General features: G+C 35.7%; 1 protein-coding gene across 1 annotated transcript in view; it reads left to right on the top strand.

The window, feature by feature from the left end:
• Nucleotides 1-6563, top strand: part of DDC (dopa decarboxylase) — a 140458-nt gene extending 133895 nt beyond the window's left edge. The window contains exons 14-15 of the mRNA XM_074198287.1: nt 2102-2323; nt 5899-6563. Of these exons, the coding sequence (XP_074054388.1) occupies nt 2102-2317 (216 nt within the window). The 3' untranslated portion in view covers nt 2318-2323; nt 5899-6563. The remainder of the gene's footprint in view (nt 1-2101; nt 2324-5898) is intronic.
• The last annotated feature ends 7060 nt before the right edge of the window (nt 6564-13623 follow it).

Below are 13623 nucleotides of genomic sequence, written 5' to 3'. Positions count from 1 at the left end.
TTGCACCTGCTGACTAACTTATCCATTACTCATCATTAGTACTTGTCTCAGACAAACATTGCAGAGGCAGGAGACAAAGATGACAAGTTCTCCAATTAGCAAATTAAACAAATGCCTCTGTACTTGTGGACAGCAGGTGATAAAATTTACTTCTTCAGGCTACTACTTCTCAAACAATGTTGCTGTCACCTGCTTAGTGTTTAACACAGTGCTCCATGAAGTGCCAAAATATAAGGAACAGATGAGAAGATTGGGAGAGAGAGAGCCAACCCAGGTGATCAGGCCATTGAATATGCCTGGGCAAGAGGACTTTTAAGTCATTGCCAGTCACGCAATGATGTTCCTGTGACCCTCAACAGTCTCTTACACATAAGGTCTTTCCTCATCCTTCCAGCTGAACCTGATCTCCCTCTACTCAAATTCTTCTGGAATACTTTGTCTGGATCTCACTTGTGCTCTCATCACAAAACCGAGCTGAACAATTTAACCAAAAGCTATGATTGAGTTGTTTTTAAAATCACCTACCCAGGGTGCTGGCTAGTTCACAAGATTAGTAACAACAAAAACAAAATCTGAAATACATAGCTTTAAGGTTTGTAAAATAATTCAAATATATTTTCTCATATGAATCTTTATTATTTCCCTTAATAATCCTAAAGCTTCAAATACTTTAATTTGAGAATTATTTCCATAAGGAAGAAAAATAGAAAGTTTTAGAAATCAATGGTTTTGAAATGATTGCTATCAGTTTCCCCAAAGTATAAACTATGAACTATGTGTGCCAGATTGCATAACTGAGACTGCTATTTCTGAACAGCAGGAGTAAACTAAAAAAATCAATTCAAAAACATAAAATAGCAGAGTAGTAGATTAAGTTCAAAGATAATGTGTATCTTTTCTCTTTTTTGCTTTTAAAAACCATAAGGCCTTTATGTTCTTTAATTCCCAGCTCTTACAAAGATAACAGATTTTCAAATTTTCTTTTTTTATTGATATTTTGGATCAAAAATTAAGTATGTATGGATCTTATTTGAGTCATTCAAAGGTCATTTTCTGGATGGACTCTAAGGAAATACCAAGATGTCCAATGTTCACAACAAGGTGTAATGTTCTAGGGTAATGTTATGAAAGGACAGTAAGATTATTCGATTTTCTTTACCTCCAAACTCTCCCCTCTTCCAAATTTCCCTATTTTTGTCAAAGGAACAACTCTTCTTTCGGTCTCCCAGGTTAACAATCTCTACATTAACCTTAATTCTTCATTCTTCCTCATCCTACATATCTAAACAGTTACCAAATCTTGCTACTTCAATCTCCATATCTTTTGCACTTGACTTCAATCAATTAATACATTTACCACCTCAGTTCAGGCCCTATCTCTCACCTTTCCTCTAGATTACTGAAAATCTCAATTGGTATCTCTGCTTCAAGTTTCTCACTGTTCCAGTCTATCGTTCCACATCTTCCAAGTCACCCCCACTCAACTCAGTCAATTCTGATGACTTCCTATGCTGCTAGGATAAGGTATAAACTCTTCCATTTAGTTTGGAAACCCCTTCACAACTGGCTTTAACTTATCTTTCCAGTCTCATTGTATGTTACTGCTCTACTACATTCTATGAAGGCCTCTCTCTTCCTCAAGCACAATATTCCATCCCTAGACTACATGTATTTGTATTGCCTGTCCCACATACTAGGGATGCATTTCCTACTCACCCAGGCCTCAGAAAGTCTTTCTTTTCTTTTAAGATGCCCCTCAAACACCATCATCTACATGAAGCCTTTCCTGATCCTCCAACCACTAGGACCCTCCCAAGCAAACCATGTTGTATTTATGTCCTTTGTCTTTAAGAACTTTATATTGCATTTCCTCATATATGCACCCGTCTCTCCTCCTTGCATAGAGGGATTATTTCATTTTTGTGCATTTGTATATCCCCAAGACCCACCTAACTCCATGCTAGACATTAGCCAACTACTTAATAAATGCTTATTGATTGATAGATAAAAGCTGGTCAAGTGCCCCACCCCAGGTCTTAAGTTGACAAATTTTGAAGCACTAAAGCTATCTCAGATGACTCACTTTTTAAAATTCTTTCAGGGTTCCAATGAACTGAATGAAGCACTTCTTGAAAAAATTAACAAAACCAAAAAAATCCACTTGGTCCCAAGTTACCTCAGAGACAAGTTTGTTCTGCGCTTTGCCATCTGCTCTCGCACTGTAGAGTCTATCCACATCCAGGAAGCCTGGCAGCACATTACGGAGCTGACAACTGAGCTCCTGAAAAAGGAAAAAGAGCAGAAAATGAACCAGTAATTGCAGGTAAAAAAATTCATTAATGTATTTCATACTATGGCTCGTGTTTTGGCAGAAGCCCAACTGGGTGGTGTGTGATTCAGGTTCTAGCCCCAGCTGTAGTGTAAAGTATCAGGTCTCTAAAGTGCTTTCAAAGACCCAAATTCTGGTCATGAAGTAGAAACAGCACCCAGTCTGAGAATATTGGCTCAAATCCTTCTGCTACCACTTATTATCTTTGTCATCTTGGATAAGACATATAAATTTTCTGAGTCTGAATTTCTTCAAATGTAAAAGGAGTTAACTATATGACTTTCAAGATACTTTCATTATGATCTTATGACTGTTGGGTCAGAACAGGAGAAAGGGAATGGTGGCAAATCAAAAGCATTATGATTATTTTTATGTTTTCATAGGAGCAGCTAGGAGATGCAGTGATTAGAACCTAGGACTTGGAGTTCAATTCCAGCCTAAGAACTTCACAGTTTAGCTGTGTGACCCTGGACAAATCACTTAAATTTCTGTCTGCCTAAGTTTCCTCATCAGTAAAATAGGGATAATAACAGCACCTACCTCCTAGGGTTGTTTTGAGAATGAAATGCCATATTGTTGGTAAAACACTTTGCAAAATTGAGCATGGCTTTTAGCTCTTCTGGGTTGCATTGCTCAAAAAAAATATGTCAAGAGCCAAATAAAGAATTTAAGATTTATTTATGACTAAAATGTAATCCATATTACTCAATGAGGATAATAATAAAATGTGATAATGTAATTAAGTATGGACTTCAAGGACTGTATTCAGTACATGGGTCATAGCTTGGTCACACTTGATTTAAAACATTACATAAAACATTATTATTATTATTATGCCATTAAAATTATCTGCTATTTTCCCATAAGACAGACTCTATTATATATATTTTATAACTTTCTGGGTAAATTGCCTCCAGGCCTTTTTATTATTATTCTTATTCCAAAATACAATAAAATGATTAAATAAGCCATTAAAATGGTAAGGTCTGAATAAATGCAATTCAATGCAAATGGGGAGTAGATAGTTTAATGTGTTAGATTTATCTTCAAGGAAGATGAAATTATTAAAAAGTTAGGGGAAAGAAAATGCTTGTAATATTTAGATTTTTAATTTTGAGAAAAATGAACCCTTTTGTCTCTATAGAAAAGTCTAAACAAAATAAACCAAAACAAAAATGCTCAAATCACACATTGCAGGAAAAATTAAAAATAAAGCCCTGTTAAGTGAATCTTGATTGTTTCTATAATAAAACACCTAGTGTTCAACCTTCCACAATTTGGTTCTTATTTGCCTTTCCAAACTTATTTCAGATTACTCTCTTTGAGCTAGGTTAGCAGTTTCTCATGAGAACATACCATTTCTTACTTCTCTCCCTTCGCTCAAGCATCCATCACTTGCCCTACTCTCTTCACCTTCACAATTGCTGTGTGGAATGCATTCCCTCTTTACTTTTTACAATCCTTAGAGACCTTCAAAGCACAACCATAGTGCCTCCTCTTTCAGGGCAACTTTTCTAACCTCTCTTCCTCATCCCCCTCTTCCCAACTATAGGAGCTCCCTTCCTTAAAAATGACTTTAGATATGTTTGAGTTACCTCTTTAAAAATTTATTTCATTTGCTGCTCATAAAAACTCTGGGAGGTTATTCTATTATTATCCCAATTTTATAGATGAAGAACCTGAGGCAAATAGTGATTGGGGACTTGCCCAAGGTTGCACTACTAGAATGTCTGAAGGCAGATTTAAACTATAGTTTTTCTGACTCCTGGCCAGAGTTCTATTCACTAAGCCAGCTATTTGTTTCCTATTTGCTGTGAAATTGTTAGCTTTTTAATATATGTGGGTTTTTTGGTAAAGATTATAAAATAACATTAAAAATTAAAGTTAAAAAAAGAGGAAAACATGTACTCGTGCAAAAGAATATCTTGAGTTTATCTGTTTCCCCATTTGAAATTCTCCCATTGCTCCATTTAAAGGACATCCTTGTATGCTGGAGGGTCTTAATCTGGAATCAATGAGAGATCTCTGAATTGGATGGGAAAATAATTAAATTTAATTTTAATAACCTTTAACTGAAATTTAGCATGTGTTTCAATTATTTTAAAAAAGTCACTCAGTCATCAACTGTGTTAATTTGCTGGGGATATAAAAGAATCTAGAGAATTTCAGTCCTTGAGAAGTTCACAATCTAATGGAGGAGAGACTAAGCAACTAAATCCAAATAAACTATATGCAGGATATATAGGAAATAATCCATAGAGAGAAAGCACTAGAGTTGAGAAATTAGAAAATTAGAAAAAGACCTTGTTAAAGGTGATCTAGCTGGGACTAGATCAAGAAGCAAGGAAATAGATATAAAGAGGCAGAATATTCTGGGAATGAGGAACGAGCAGTGAAAATTCCTGGAGGGAGATGAAGTATCTTGTTGAATGAACTGCAAAGAGATCCTGGTCACTGGTTAGAAAAATAGGAGAGAAAGAAGAGTAGGGGTGAGGTCAAGGTAAGATGTAAGAAGCCTGGAAATGTGTGTGGGGAGGAAGAAGGATATCTAGATTATGAAGAGCTTCCACAAATAAAAAATTGTACATTTGATCTTGGAGATTATAAGGAATCATGATCGAGTGAGGTCAGGGTTGGGGAGAAGACATGCTCTAGAAAAACATCACTTTGGTGGGTGAATTTAGGAAAGAATGGGAGACTTGTGGCAGGCAAACCTATCAGCTGGCCATTGCCATAGTTCGGGTAAGAGGAGATGAGGGCCTGTAACAGATTGATAATTGTTATTAGAGGAAAGAAAGGGGTATTTTTGAGAGAGACTTTACAAAAATGAAATCAAAAGGCCTTAGCAATAGATTGTGAAAAATAGTGAAGAGTCAAAAGATGACACCTGGGTTGTAAGCATGAGAGTGAGAGGATGATGGTGGTGCCCTAGAGAATGAAAGGGAAATTGAAAAGAGGGGAATATTTGCTTCAGTTATTTCAAATCATAATCTGAGAAGGGATCCTAAGTTTTATCAGACTTCCAAACAGGTCTATGACCCAAAAAAAGGTTTAAAACATCTACCTACTAAGAGGGCAGATAGGTGGAGCAATGGATAGAGCATTGGCCCTGGAGACAGGAGGACCTGAGTTCAAATCCAACCTCAGACACGTAATAATTGCCCAGCTGTGCGACCTTGGACAAGTCACTTAACCCCATTGCCTTGCAAACCCCCTCCCCCCAAAACAACCAAACAAACCACCTACTTGCTTTATGACAATAATATTCCTGATAAGTTGATCAAGGGCGAGAACTAATCCCATTTTCTAGATAGAGAAAAAAATATCATTGGCTATCTCAGATTCAGAGTATCATTAGAGAAGTCAGAATTATAGATGAGCTAGAACCCAAATGTCCTTATTTTCAGTTCAAAGTCTTTTATATTGTATAATAAATTAAATTTATTTATTTTCAGTTGTTTAAAAAAGTTCTCTGCTTACAAAATGAAAAGCTTTAATATATGTAAAATGGCATATCTGCATTTAGAAAGGTGATCTCTAATTAGATTGTACGGATTATTTTTTTACAGAGACGAAGAGATGGAATGGAATACATATATAATTAAAAAGTAAAAATGATCATGACTGCATAGAAATTTAAGGAAGCCCAAGAGTTTCTCTGAAGTTGCTCAGAAACATCAATTTGAAGGCATTATCATTTAGAAAGGACTGGTCAAAATGGATACTGGGTTCCTTTTTCTTTGGTCATATCAGATTTTTAGTTTGATTCTGATGTTTTGTCAAAAGTTAGTATTATAAAGTACCTAAACTATTACTATTTTTGAAACATTTGAACCATAATCACAAACTACATGCAAAACTAAGCTGCCATTTGTGAAATGGAATTGTACTATTTTAATTTCTTCTAAAGCTATTTGTAATGGTGTATTAAGTACAGACATATTGAAAAGTCATCATGAGCAAATTGAGTTTTGTGGCTTGATGCTGTATCTATAGTCTTTCAGAGTATATTTTCATGTGGTTATATGTTTAATAAACCTCTTTGATGTGCTGCCATAATTGTGTCTGTTGGCTATTAATCCTAGTTTCTACATTAGACCAAAAAGTACATTGTTCACAACCAAAAAGCACATTGTTGACACAGGCTCTAAAAAAATAATCTAACAATCTGATGAACTAAAATAATAACCACAGCAACAAAAACAAAATAGGGCTGAGACAGCTAACAAAAGTAGATTGACAGGGGCAACTAGGTGATGCAGTGGCTGGAGCACCGGCCCTGGGGTCAGGAGGACCTGAGTTCAAATCCAGCCTCAGACACTTAATAATCACCTAGCTGTGGGGCCTTGGGCAAATCACTTAACCCTATTGCCTTGCTTGCCAAAAAAAAAAACCCTAGGGGGGAAAAATAGTAGATTGATACCAAAGTTTTATCCATCTCACATTGATGCACACATAGGCAAAGCAGGGAAGCAAGAAGGAGGTTCTTGGCTTTCTTTATGTTGTTTTTTTAACAAAAGAAACCACACTTTTTCTGAGCCATGATTCCTGATGAGAGAAACCACCATTGATAATAACATATTTCCCCATCTATAAGATGCAGCCTTTTTTGAAAAATTTGGGGTGTAAAAACTGGGAGCATCTTATATAGTGATTGTAGACTTTTTTACTTGGATTTCCTGCTTTTCCATGAGTGCGGTCTTTGTGCGCACTGTTTTGCATTTGTTACCGGTATATTAGGTGATGTTTTGCCATGTTCTACCCAGAAATGTCTCAGAAAAAATTTTTGTACAGTGCTGAATTCAAGTTCAAAGTGAACCGGGTTTGCAAAAGTGAATGGAAATTGTGCTGCTGAATGTCAGTTAGGTCCTCCTCCAACTGAGAAATCTGAGACTGGCTACAGGAAGAAGAAACCCTATTGAAAAAGAAGGCCATGGGAGGCAAAGCAATCAAATGGTTTGAGTTAGAGAGGGAATTGAAGAGATGGATTTAAGAGCCAAGGGCCATAAGAATTCCTGTGTCCACCGAGATGATTCAACATGAGGCCAGAAGAATTGCTGATGGAAAAGGGACTGATTTCAAAGGAGGACTCAATAGATGCTTCAGGTTCATGAAACAAAATGGACTAAGCATGTATCCACTCTCCAGACTTGCTCAGAGAGGGCTTGTGGTCAACCCCAGAGACCAGAGCACAGGCAGAAGAGCAGGGAGAACCTCTCTTGAGACAGCGATTCAGAGTTCATGGATGGGATCTTTGACAGTGATGGGGAGTTGGATGAATTTTATGATGAATAAAACGAGTTCAATAACTTTATGTAATACATTTTTTTTTCAAATTTAGGGCCCCCAAATTAAGGTACATCTTATACATAGAGAAATACAGTAATCCATCCTATGGTGTTAGGAAGAATGAATAAAGCAAAATCACACTAAATGTAAATACAATTAATGTCTACTATTTTTCCCCAGATCTTTTACTACTCAAATAGCTATGGGCTGTGTGTGTGTGTGTGTGTGTGTGTGTGTGTGTGTGTGTGTGTGTGTGTGTGTAAAATTCATTTTTTTTTCCTGGGGCCATTTTTTTCTCTTACCTTGTGAAATTATCTGTAACATCTAAAAGGATTTATGGCTATTAAGGTGACTGAGCACAATGTCAAAGAGCTTGATAATCATGTAAATGCAAAAGGATTTATATTTCCTGTTTTGGGGAACTGAGATATTTTCACTTTCCATTTGCTTTGGCTGTGGTGTTTAATTATTTAATTATATAGGACATGGCTCAGGCATGAAACAAAGCAACTCCATGATAAAATACTAGAATTTACCTGTCATATTTAATGAATTGCCATATACTGTCAGGTCTTTCTCCACAATATGTTTTGAATCTTTTCTTTCCTTTACACACTCACTGTGACCATTCTAAATTTTATGTCATCATTTATTTTCTTACCTTATCTCCTGCATACCTCCCAAAAGATTTTCCCATTTTATCTATCCCATTTCTTGAATTCGTTCTTTATATCATTGTACAAATAATCTCCTAATTGCTGTTCTGATCAGATCACATAATCATAAAATTTTAGATTTGGCCCTCTTTGGCTCATACCAGGACAAGACTTCTACCACAAACCTAACAAAGCCACATTTTACTGGAAGAACTTTATTGAGGGGAATACACTATTCCCTTTGGATAGTCCTAAGTCTTAAATAGCTTTTACTTATATCAAACCTAGTTTTGCCTCTTTGAAACTTCCACTAGGACCAAATAGAACAAGTTTAATCCTTCCTCCATGTAATAGTCCTTCAAATATTTGAAGATAGCTGTTATTCTATCATTCCCTTCCCCAACCCAAGTAGTTATAACTCCTAGCTGAGTATCCCAAGTTCCTTCAATCAGTCTTCATATGGCATGAATTTGAGGCCTTTTACCAATTAAGGTGCTTGCCCTCATTTGAACACTCTCCTCCTATTTGTCAGTGTCCTTCATAAAATTTGAAGAACTTAAAGTGAATTCTATAACACACAGAATTAAAAGGGACATTTCAGATAGGGCAGAGTACATCAGGATGATTAATTCCTTGTTTGTAGAAGTGATGCCTCTCAAAAGGCAATCCAAGCTTTTTATTCGCTTATTTGGCTGCCAAATCATATTGCTGTGTTTAATTTCACAGATTCCCTAAAATCCCCAGTTTTTTTTATATTAACTCCTTTCTAACCATATCTTTATCATCTTGTACTTGTGAAATTGTTTTTTTTTAATGTAACTTCATAAGTACAAGATGGGAGGCAGGACTAAACAGATTTAATCTGGAAAAAGATAATTGATGTTTTTCTTTAGTTTATAATAAAAAAGTTGTCTTTTTACAACACTAAACTTGTTACAAAAGTGAGACATCACTCTATATAGTTCAAAAGAAAATCTAAGCTTTTTATATTCATACAATAAAAAGATTTTTTGTATAAACTGTCCTAATCTCATATGAGAGCTATTTTTCATATATATATATATATATATATATATATCAAAGTGTTCATATGTAATAGCAGCAAAATCATTCATAGTTTAATATAAATCTTTTTCTTTATACCCCCCTTTTCTACCCTTTTCAATCACTAAATTGCTCCATATGAAAAAGCCCTTAAAGAAACACATATTTTTCTTTTTCATTGAGTAGGATATATTCTATTAAGAGGAGATGATAGTTCCTCTGTTGTCTGACTTGACTAGACCAGAAGAATTGTGATCTTGTCACTACTTTTTTCAAAAACCTTTGATTGCTCCTGGATGCCAACCAAACTCCTGATGCTAACACTCAAGACCCTCTCTAAACTAGTTCCAACATATCTTCCAACCTTATCTCATACAATTTACCTTCATGTACTCTCCACATTGGATTAACTTTAAATCCCTTGTTTCACAAATTATATCTCTGGCAAAAGATAGCTAGCTCTCTTCCCATCCACTCCTCTGTCTCTGCCCATTGAAGTCCCTCCCTTCCTTCAAGGATCAACTTTAGTGTCTCCTTTTCCAAGGATCCTTCTCTCACCTGACTCCCCCTAGCTGAAAGTAACCTTCCTTTCCTTAAATTTTCCCATAGTACATTTTCTTCACTTTCTTATACTTTTACTTTTCTTACACCTTCTTTGGTATGTAATTATTAGTATTTGTCTTTACCCTTCAATTAGATTCTAAGTTCATGCAAAGCAAAATCTGTTCTCTTTCTGTTTTTCTATACTCAGTCTATCCGACATAGTGCTTTTCTATAAGTCTATATGATGTATTTGATTTTCTGATAGAAACAATATTAAAATATTAGATTCCTGACATTCCTGAGAAGAGTTGGATGCCCATTTTTTAAAGAGAAAAGACCCCCAAAATCTTTACTGAATTTAAATGATAGAACTCTGACTAGTTAAAAACTTCATGAAATTTTCATTAAAGGACAAGTAATCACATACATTTTACTAATACAATATCATAGCATACTTTCTTACTTCTTTGTAAATTCTGCTGAATGATTATTACACCAAATAATGACCACATTAAGGCCATAGAATTTTAAGAGAGAAACTTTGGAATATTTTGACAGTTTAACTCCAATTTAAGGAATGTTAGGTCTACTGTAGTAGTTGGAATCAGAAGGCTTATAAAAGAAAGGAGAAATGATCACGGATTCTGGGGGGTCAAGGGACTAGGAGGGAAGAAACAAATATTATCAAGCACTTACTTTCTGTTAGGCACATGTGCTTTTACATATATCTCATTTGATCCTCACAACAACCCTGCAAAGGAAGTGTTATTATCCTCATTTCACATTTATTATTTGTATTATTATCTTCATTTTGCTGTTGAATAAATGAAACTAATGGAAGCTTAAACGACTTGCCCAGGGTCACACAGCTAACAAGTGTCTGAGGGTGAATCTGAACTCAGATCGTACTGACTTCATGCCCAACACTCTATCTACTCTGCTACCTTGTCTGTCCATTTTTACTACTATTAAGAAGCAAATACTTTAAAAATGGGTAATTTTATGGTAAATTAATTTCCACACTAGTGAAAATTAAAGGCGAATGCTATACAAAACTTAATTATCTTAAGCTTAATTTATCTGACAAATATTTTAAGGCAGTAACATCAAACTTAAATAGAAATGGCAGCCACTATATGGTTACATAGGGTTATTTCCCCATGAGTTGCATATTATTATTATCTATATTTCATTGTCTTTTTATTTATTTTGGTAAAATTTCCCAATTACATTTTAATCCAATTGGTGCTGTGGAGGGGGCTTACAACTGTGTGCTTGTTTCCTCTATTTTAGGATATAATGTATTTATCCTTGATCTGACATATGGTGCAGAGAATGTAGCTATTGAGTTGTTCTCTGGTACTTGAAAAGTGAGGTATGTTCCATTAGACCTATAGGATCTCTGGCCTCATGGTATAGGCACAAAAGAATTGGGATACAGGCCTATTACAAAAAAAAACTCAGGGGGCAGCTAGGTGGTGCAATGGATAGAGCACCGGCCCTGGAGTCAGGAGTACCTGAGTTCAAGTCCAGCCTCAGACACTTAATAATTACCTAGCTGTGTGGCCTTGGGCAAGCCACTTAACCCCATTTGCCTTTCAAAAACTAAAAAACAAACAACCCCTCCCCAAAAAACAAAAAAAAACCTCAGCAACTCAAAGATATAAGTTCCTGAAACTCATATATATATATATATACATATATATATATATATATATATATATACAGAAGAAATCTTCTTAACTAACATTTTCATCATTTTTCTATACTTTTTTGATTTCACTTTTGACTTCTTTTTAGCATTTTAATTGGTGGAAAGATAAATTGTTATCTGTTGCCTCTATTTCTAAAGATATGCTTTTAGGACCTTTGAATATTAAAACGTATTAAGGAGTTAAAAAAAATAAAAGTAAGGAGGAGCTGTTCTAGTTTAACTTATGACTAACCTTGCAATTGCATCATATAAGACATAGAGATGGGGGGAAAGGGGATTATGCACATTACCTTGAACTGAGGAGAATAATCATTTACTTACATATTTAAGACTCTCCTAAAATGAGAAACTTGGATAGGAAGCTTTCTCAGAGTTAAGGAATTTAAAGATCAAGCAGATAGCAAAGCTACAATTGACTGTCAGTGGTCTACATAATCCTCAATTCTTAACTCTTTTAAGATCACCTTAAAACTTTAAAGCATACTGTATAGGTGCAAAAACCAAACCAAACCAAACAAAAAGGATGACAAAACATAAATCTATTCAGTAGTTCACCTATTTCGTTTGATTTAGTGATTTAGGAGGTTTATTGGTTTTCTCCAACATTTAGCATTAAGTGCTCTCTAACTGGTTGACTTTTACAGAAAGTTAGTGTTCCCAAACACTCACACCATGGAAAAGGCAAGTTACACAGAAAATTTAATGCCCACAATCTAATTAATTAAAATGAAATTTTTGGTCATAATTGGCTGGAGTCTGGTAGCAAATAGATATAAATAGTGTAATTGATTCCAGCAGTATTCTACTCTGTCCCTCTGCAGGGGATTCTAGCTACAAACCTGACATTAATCCTACCCATGCCAATGCTAACAACGGGCAGGCAGCATCCTGAGTGACTATTGGCCTTTACTTATAAACAGGAGGGGATTTCATTTCATTTTTGTAGGCTGTAACATTTTTCCCCATTTTTCACTCCCAAGATCTAGACTATACAAGGTTCTGGGGATCAACATTAGTAATTCTTGTATAATAATATCTACTCTCACCCCTATTATGGGAAGGCCAGGTATGTCACATTTCACTCTTCTCCAGGATTCTCTTATACCTAAAAGGCCTTAGGGGGCTGTCTAGGAGCTCTGCAAATAGCTGCAGCCCCCACCAAGGGTGATCGTCTCAAGAACAGCCAGTGGGGCCCTTCCTACTTCAGTTCCATTAGCCACCAATAGTTATATTGACTCTTATACAAAAATATTTATAGAGACTATAATCACAAATATACAAAATTACTTCCCTAACATGTAAGAGTCTTAATCCTTTCTTCTTAGTAGCACCTTGGTCTCTGGGGAGGAGAAATGAATTAGGTTCATAATTTAGCTCAATTATTAAACGACACAATCCCAGTTCCAAGTTCAAGAGACAACTTGGGCTTGTGACCCAAAAACTCTGGCTTCTTAATGCTTCCATGCCAGGTTGACTGGCTGCACCAACTTGCCTGCAGTTCTCACTTCAAGGTCCTTATGGTTGGAATTCCTAGGTTTTGATTCCTAGAAACTGAGATTAGAGAACTCAAAAGAGAAACAAATACCCTCAGACTCATTTCTCAGGGCCAGAGTAACAGAGGGAGAGTAGGAGAAGGAGGTCCTTCCCTTCTCAATGGTTCATGATATGGGACTTATATTGTAGGTAAACTGAGATTCTCACTTTGTAGACAAGGATAGGAAAAAGAACAAAGAAAGAGTGGTAGAAAAAAAAACATGATTTCAGTCTTACCAGTTTTTTTTTTTAGGTTTTTGCAAGGCAAATGGGGTTAAGTGGCTTGCCCAAGGCCACACAGCTAGGTAATTATTAAGTGTCTGAGAGCGGATTTGAACCCAGGTCCTCCTGACTCCAAGGCCGGTGCTTTATCCACTTAGCCACCCAAGAAATTCATTTTTAGATGACTAAGAAAGTTATCTACTTCTTTACTTTTAGCCACATCTCTAAGCAAGGGGATCTTACAGATTTACTTCTTTCCAACACCAGATTCATTTAGCTAAAAAGCAAAAAGA

This window comes from Macrotis lagotis, chromosome 8 (genome assembly GCF_037893015.1).
Source record: "Macrotis lagotis isolate mMagLag1 chromosome 8, bilby.v1.9.chrom.fasta, whole genome shotgun sequence".
Lineage (NCBI taxonomy): Eukaryota > Metazoa > Chordata > Mammalia > Peramelemorphia > Peramelidae > Macrotis > Macrotis lagotis.
This window is presented reverse-complemented; position numbering and strand designations above follow the sequence as displayed.